Source organism: Chrysochloris asiatica, unplaced genomic scaffold (genome assembly GCF_000296735.1).
Source record: "Chrysochloris asiatica unplaced genomic scaffold, ChrAsi1.0 scaffold00532, whole genome shotgun sequence".
NCBI lineage: Eukaryota > Metazoa > Chordata > Mammalia > Afrosoricida > Chrysochloridae > Chrysochloris > Chrysochloris asiatica.
Genome location: NW_006409050.1, coordinates 572,642 through 581,020, shown reverse-complemented (window position 1 = coordinate 581,020; position 8,379 = coordinate 572,642). Strand labels below are relative to the sequence as shown.

General features: G+C 36.5%; 1 protein-coding gene across 4 annotated transcripts in view; it reads right to left on the bottom strand.

Moving 5' to 3' along the window:
• Positions 1 to 8,379, bottom strand: part of EPC1 (enhancer of polycomb homolog 1 (Drosophila)) — a 134,286-nt gene that overhangs the window by 2,447 nt on the left and 123,460 nt on the right. For 3 of the 4 annotated variants that reach the window (XM_006877589.1, XM_006877588.1, XM_006877590.1), the window contains exons 11-13: positions 3,535 to 3,653; positions 2,507 to 2,648; positions 2,042 to 2,405 (exon numbers count right to left, since the gene is read on the bottom strand). In XM_006877589.1, coding sequence (XP_006877651.1) covers positions 2,042 to 2,405; positions 2,507 to 2,648; positions 3,535 to 3,653 — 625 coding nt within the window. Of the gene's footprint in view, positions 1 to 2,041; positions 2,406 to 2,506; positions 2,649 to 3,367; positions 3,455 to 3,534; positions 3,654 to 8,379 lie in introns of all 4 variants that reach the window. The other variant, XM_006877587.1, reaches the window with a different exon arrangement.

Genomic DNA, 8,379 nt, shown 5'->3' with positions numbered 1-8,379 from the left:
CGTATGAATAGAACTTGTTCATAATCCATGGACTGTCTGTATATAACATCACATAATGCCCTATTTAACACAGCACACAATGACTTTACATGGGGTTGAGTAAGACAGAAGATTAGCGTTTCAGTAATTGTGACTTTTGAACTTCTATGGATCTCAGTTTCCTTCATCTTTAAAAGAAATGATTTCTAAAATTCCATCCACTGCTAGTGCTCCAATTATATAATTCTATAAAAATGAAAATTACGACAGTCTATATCAAAGTCAGTATTATAACTGACCAAGTAGCTTTTATTGGGTCCAGGAGACTAGTAAGAATGGATTAGTACTGAGCAGACAATGATGACTGCTTAAATTCAGAAGCCAGCAGAAGTGCACAAGTTTGGAAAACAGGCTACAATCTGTTGCTACACACCCTGCTCTTCTCTCTGGATCACTTCTGGCTTCAGAAACCTATAAACTAATCGACAAACAGAGAATGATTTGCGATGCCTTGAGAATTATTTCAGCTATTGATAGTTAACATTATTTGTTTATCTTCTAATGAAACAGAAAACTTCTTGTCTTTCCTTTTTATTTTTCCCATAACCCTACTGCTGTTGAGTTGATTCTGACTCATACTCACCCCATGCTCTAGAGTCCTGAGGTTATAAATTGTTACAGAAGCAGACTGCCTTATCTTTCTTAAGAGCGGCTAGTAGGTTTGAATTGCTGACCTTTATGTTAGCAACCGAACAGGAGACCCACAGTACCACCAGGGCTCCTTTCTCACATTGGTGTTGTTGTTAGGTGCCATTGAGTAGGTACCGACTCATAGCGACTTTATGCACAGCAGAACGAAACACTGCCCGATCCTGGGCCAACCTTACAATTGCTGCCATGCTTGAGCCCATTGATGCTGCCACTTTTTGCCATTTCATCTTGCTGGAGGTCTTCCTCTTTTTCTCTGACCTTCTACCCTACCAAACATGATATCCTTCTCCAACAACTGGTACCTCCTGACAATATGTCCGAAGTATGAGAGACGAAGTTTAGCCATCTTGGCCTCCAAGGAGCACTCTGGCTGCACTTCTTCCAACACAGAAGTTGGTTCTTTGGGCAGTCCAAGGCACTTTTAATATTCTCCTCCAACACCATAACTCAAAGGCATCAAAATTCTTGTACGGTCTTCCTTATTCACTGTCCAGCTTTCACATGCATATGAGGTTACAGAAAATACCATGGCTTGGGTCAGGCGCACCTTAGTTCTCAAGCTGACATCTTCACTCTTCAACACTTTAAAAAGGTCTTGTGCAGCAAGATACGTCGTTTGATCTCTTGACTGCTGCTTCCGTGAGTATTGATAGTTGATCCAAGAATGAAGTCCTTGACAACTTCAATCTTTTCTTTGTTGATAAAGAATGTTGTTTATCTGTCCAGTGGCGAGGATTTTTGTTTTCTTTACATTGAGATGCAATCCATACCTTTCTCACATAGTACCTTGTAAACAGCAGGATTTTAATGATCATTAATCTTTAAAATAATAGAACCTGAACTTTCTACACTGTCTACTGAGACCCAAGAAAACAAGTTAGCACAGAAAATATGGCTTGATTAGAAGTTGAACTGCCATGAGTACTCTGAGTCTTTTTCATATTTACATTATGAAGAATACTGTAGCATACTAGGCATGGTTCTCCCAATTCTAACTCTCCACACTGGAAGCTTTAGAAAAAAATCATAAACAATTCACAAGAGAATTCCTAGTTTACAGATTAAATATCCATAGGTGGAAAAAAAAAAATAGCATTATAAGCTATTATTAAGAAAGGGATATCCAAAACCCATACAATAAATATTTTACTATATTATTTGGTTCAAATTCTCAACTAATGTTGAACGGTGACATTCATCTGCCTAATTCTTGAATAAATAAGGAATCAATTCTCATCTATACTTCTTTAAATGGATAAAAGGAAAAAAAAGAAGTAGGTAAGAGCAATGTCAGAAAATCTGAGTTAGAGCTCATCATTTTCAAACATTTTACTCTGAAATAACTACTCACCTTGGACCTGAATCTACAGAGGATGAAGATGGAACCTTGGATACTTGACAGTTTGCTGCAGCAGCCAGCTTTAAGGCAGATGATGGAACAGCACTTAAAGTCCTAGGTATATGTCGTGCATTGAGGGGGGCAATAGAGTTTACAGTGGCAACTGATGAAGGTACAGTTAATCGAATGTTGTTCCCAAACAGAACCTGAGTTGTTGCAGAATTGGCAGCAGTTACTTGGTGACTCAGTGCACTGTGAGAACTTGAAGTCTGTGGTACATTTGAAGGCTGTAGCAACGTTGAACCTGCTGTTGATGGACTTGTATGTACAAGTGCTGTTGGTGTAGTACTACTGAGGTGTAAGCCCTTGTATACTCCTAGAAAGAAACAAAGTAGAATCTAAGTGATGTGCAACTTTGCTGTTTATGTTAGAGATACACTAAAAATACAATCAAAACCATTTAAGTTCTGTCCTGACCTGAGGCTGGAAGGACGCCATTCACCCCAATTCCAAGCACCACATCATCCTTCATCTTGAATCCCATCAGTTGCTCTGATGTCACCAAAGCAGAAGCAGCAAATTGAGCACTAGCAGAATCCAAAGTCTTGGAAACAAAACCCTACAAAGAAAATGCCAAACAAATCTAATTAGTGTCACTTAGTCTCAAGTAAATATGAAAGCTACACAGGTATGCCAAAATCAATATAAAGTTGCAAATCACGAAAATCTCTTCAACTTTTCTGATAGCCATATTATTTAAGGAATACTAATTGGCTTTGTATTGCAAAGATGATAAATTCTGCTCTTTACATATGAGAATATGTAGTATTTACAAGTAAATTACCAAAATCTACTAAGTGGAAACTGCAAACTTCCAACACAAAGTGTTGGATGAAAATCATGTTGGTAAAAACATTTCAGTGCTTTGCAGATACATAAATAAATGAATACATAAATTGCCTTAACCTTACACACACACACACATAATAAAAGGCATCAAAAAAGCAGTATCATAACAACCTACAAATTGAGAAGCCTAAATTTTTTTAAACCAAATTTTGCTGTAAAAGTCAACTCTCAGCCTGTTAGCCTTAAATATGTTGAAATGACAAACATTTACCAGGCTTTAGGTCTAAAAGTGATTAAAAAAAAGGTTATTTTAGTGTGTAATTAAAAAAAAAAAAAAGTTTTTTAATACCCCAAAACCATGAACTGGGTAGAGTTATAAAGGACTATATTAATAAACTATAGAGATCAAATGGGGTGTCCATTGCATTTAACTCTATTTTTAAGTTTTACTTTTTAAAAGAAGGAGCAGCCAACAGCTTCCATACTCACCTGTAGTGTTCTTTCTAAACCCTGTATAGAGTGGCTATGATGTAGACTCAGGCGAAAGCCACTTTTCTGCTGGTTAGATGCAAGGTTCTATGACAACAGTTGATAATTAGAGATGAACTCTGGTGGGAAACAATGAGGGATAATCATAAGACAGACAAATCCCTCACCTGTGAAGTGTTGGTGGAGGAATTAGTATTTGCTTGCTGTTGATGAATTTGTGCAAGCTGCTGTTTCTGCATTAGTGCCAGTTGCTGTTGATGTTGCTGGTATTGTTCGGCTGTAAATGCTGAACATAAAATGAGGAAATACTTTATAAAAACACATAGCGATCATATACATTTAAAAAAACAAACATTTTAGCATGAAAAAATATTTGTTCAAACTCAAGCATTTGACAGTGGTTTCATGATCCTGCTAAAGATCATTCCCAAATGAAAATGTCAGCATTTTTGCTAGCACATTTTATGAGTGGCTGAAACTTACAAGAAAAAGAAAGCAAAGAGAACTGCTCACTTCCCAAGTTTCAACACCATTATTTCTGTCAAGCTGTGACACTTGTGCAAGACAGCGTGGAAAGGAAATGCAGCTTTTTTAATCCACGGATCTGGAATTCAACTTCAGACTGAGCTTGCGAGTAAACTTGGTAACTGCCATTTGATTTTTATTTTACCCATATAATTGTTGCAATACAGTCAGATGATTTCTAATAGGTCTGTGTACAAATGATAGCTGTTCTACATTATTTTTTAAATTGCAGTTACTACCAAAAATGACTTAATATGAAAATTTGTTGGTTTAGAATATTTATATATATACATGTGTATATATATTTATATATATTATGTATTTAAAGAACTCATCCTTTAACAGGAAGAAAAGAGGCTCCAAATGTTAAGGTTAATGAATTAATTTTCCCCACCCAATTAACCCACCTGGAAAAAATCCAGTCAATAAGAACGGAGTTGTTTATGTTGGTTTACTGTACAGAATGATGTCTGAGGAAAGACACTGTGTTATGCTACTTATGTTTGTCTATGGAGAGCTCAGGTCTAAAAAAAACAAACAAAAAAATGTTCATTTATTACCCTTCAAAAAGGGTGTGCAGTTTTTAAAAAGGAAACCTTTTTTCTTTTTTGCCAATTAAAAAAAAGGGGGTGGGGGCACACACAATCATAGACATCTGTTTTAAAGGCTTCTTTAAGAAGCCTGTAATGTTCGGGTAAGATTTATTATAAAACAAAAACAAGTATTCATGCATCTCTGGATTCCAGGGTATCTATAAAACATGCAAATTGCCTCAATCTAAAGTTTAACGTTTTCAAAATACTCTCATCTAATTTATTATTACTATTTCTGTTTAACTGCATTTTGATAATTGCTGTTATCACTTCATCAAGTTTTATACTTTTCACTCATGATTCAGGAGGAATTTCTATGTCCCCCAGGATATTGTTTCTGATTAGTCCAACTAGAAAATTTTTAGGTTGTCTTGGTGTGGCACAGTAGGGTAACTACTGGACTGCTAACTGCAGTCACCGGTTCAAACATACCAGCCGCTCTTTGGAAACCCTATACAAGATAACTATGAGTCACTACAGCACTTAATATGCCAGGACAGTGCTCCTGCCTATTTCTGACAGAAAAGATTTAGATAGAAATTCTACCAAATAATATAGTGAATCAGAAAACTATTAAATAATATTGAATTAAATCTTATAAATTATCAGTTTCTACATAGGCTCTTATGTTTGAGCTGAACTAAATTCTTACACAAGGGAAAAAGGGCAAAAAGCATTCCTCACTGGAAACACTGATTTTTTTTTTTTCTTTCAATGTTACAATTCTGTTCAGTTGTTACCTGTCTGTTGATGACTTTCTTTTCCCACTATGTTTATAGTTCTCAAATCTGAATTCTACAGGAAAGACTGCCATGAATAATACACTGATCACTAAATATTACCCTAAATGTAAATGTAACTTTTCTGCTCTTATGAGTATTTTCATATATCAAGGACAAGTTCTGTCAAAACTTCAAGACACTCTACAAAAACTAATGCTACCCTGCAAGATGTTCATGATTAAAGCAAGTCATATTTAAAAAAAAAAAAAATTCATAAAACAATTGCTTAAGTGTAAGAATTCTTAATTTATTATATGACTTCAAGATGATTAGGTATTTTTGAGTTTTTCACACTTAAATACCTTAAGTTTAAGTTGCCCGACTCTTGAATTGACTAATTGTTAAGTGACATCGAGTCGATTCTGACCCACTAGCGACCCTTTATAGGGTTTCCAAGGAGCAGCTAGTGAGCTTGAACCACCGACCTTGCAGTTCAAACGACTTTGCAGTCTGACACATTAACCCACAGCGCCACACCAGGACTTCTATATCCTCAGTTCATTATTATTTTTTAATAGAGACTAGAAAAACAATAATTCAACATTCAATGAAGATGTACATGAGGGTCAATCAAAAAGTATTGCTATATAATCAGAGGAAACTTTATTAAACAAAAATATAAAAATTTCAAGGTATTGTTTCTAGACATATCCTCCATCTTTTGAAAGTGATGTTTCCAATTCTCTAACCCTTCTTCTGGTGTCCTGGTGTGGCACGGTGGGTCTGCTCCAAAAAATTCTGACTGTTCCATTTATGTCAAAATGGCAGTTCTGACATCCTCAAAAGACTCAAAACTGTTTTTCTTCTCAATGTTCTTTTGAGTTTGGGGAATAAAAAGAAGTCTGAAGGTACAAGATCAGAGCTATAGAGTAAGTGGAAGGGGTATGGGTTTCCAATGACATCGTAAGACAGTCTTTGCTACCTTCAAAGAATGAGCACATGCATTGCTGTGATGGGAAAAAAATTCCTTGGTATAACTTTCCTGACCTTTTTTTCTCAGCAATTTACTTAAAACTTTGTAATAAGATCTGCCCGCCCCCACCATGTGTCCTTTGAGGAAATCTATCAAGATTACCCCATTAAATCCTCAAAACCAGTCACCATAATCTTTTGAGCAGACTGTCTTGAATTTAACTGGCCTGGCAGATCCCCTCAGGGGCAACTCTTTTGATTGGCCTAAAACAAAAAACTAAACACCCAACTTTTTATTTATCGTAAATTGGAATAAGTTTTACAGAATAGATCATTTTCCACTCACAACAATTTGCAGACATTCTGTTTCATGTCAGTGACTAAAATCCCCACAATATAGCATTGATCCTACTTCATCCTTGTGCCATTCCTCCTTTCCCAACTCTTCTGAGCATCTATCCATGGGCAAATGCTGTCCTTCTGATAGCATGTGGTCAATTATTCTAAGGTATGTGTATCTCTTCCCCTTACAGAGCTATCCACTGTTTGACTGAAAACTGAGTCATGAGGGTGAGTTCAATTCCAGACTTGAAGGGTAACTAGGGCCATAGTCTCATGGGTTCCACCAGTCTTTATCCCATCAGTAAAAGCCTGGTCTTGTTTATGATTTTGATTTTGGTTCCACATTTTTTCCCCATTCTATCCAAGATCTTCTAGTGTGGTCCCTTTTCAGACCAGTTGATAGTGAGTGGTAGCTAGGCAGCATCTAATGTTCCTGGTCGCAGAGTCGTGGAGATGGAGGTTCTCGTAGTCCATGAGATTAACTGTTTCTATGACCCTTTAATTTGTCCACTTCTCTTTCCTCCAGATAGGGAGAGAGCAATAGTTGTACTTCAGACAGCTGGTCACAAGCACTCATCAAAGCATGATATAGAACATTGTCTTTATTGTCTATGTTAAGCCAATTGACCTTGGTGTTCCCCAAGACCATGGACTGAACCTTTTTTTTTTTTTGGTAGGCACTCCAAGGAGACTCAGACAAGTGTATTACTGAAAGCACTTGTCTACAGCCATCCATGGATCACAGAGTCATGCTTAAATATTCTTTGGAATAAACCCATGCATGTATGAACTGGAACCCTAGCAACAATATTTTTTGACTTACCCTCCTTTTACATATATAAAACTTAATTTACAGAAATATACCTTTAAAGAACTTGTTGTTGTGTGGTGCCATCAAGTCGGAACCGACTCATAGCGACCCCATGCACAGCAGAACGAAACAATGTCCGATCCTGGGCCAACCTCACTACCCCTGCCACACTTGATGCCATCAATGATGCCACCTGGCTGATCCATCTCGTTGGGGGTCTTCCTCTTTTTCTCTGACCCTCCACCTTACCCAGCATGACATCCTTCTCTAGCGACTGTTCTCTCCGGACAATGTGTCCAAAGTACGAGAGACGAAGCTTAGCCATCTTGGCCTCCAAGAAGCACTCTGGTTGTACTTCTTCCAAAACAGATCTATTGGTTCTTTTGGCAGTCCATGGTACTTTCAGTATTCTCCTCCAAGACCACAACTCAAAGGTATCAATTCTTCTATGATCTTCCTTATTCACTGTCCAGCTTTCGCATCCATATTAAAGAACTTAGCTGATATTTATATAATTTAAATTTAGTGAGAAACTGAAACTTTGAAAAGGTTCCAAGTATTTTTGCTGTATTTAAATCAATATCCTTATTTTCTATGAATTTTACTTTTTTACAACTGATAATTTTCTCAACATAAATTCTAAATTTAACCTAGAGATATAGCTATGATGCATAGTCTAGTTAGGAAATTTTCTCTGGACATTTTTGGCAAATGATCCAGAAGAAATGCACAGTGTAACATACACGCTCTAAACGATGATAATAAAAACCACAGGTCTAACTAAGAGCCAAGAAAGAGTGCTTGCTTTTAGTCCTCAACTCTAGCATAACCAGCTAGGTATTTAACTTTTTTTTTTTTTTGGGGTGGGGGAGGGAGTTAGTATAAAAAAATTGAGAGAGATTAAATTAATTAGGTAATCATTAAGGTTCTTTTCAACTATAAAATGCTTAGATTTTATAATTTTGCGGAATACAATTCTAACCCAGTAAAGATGCTGTATATTAATAGTAGGAAAATTTGAACAAAGCAAGCTAATAAATTTAGACA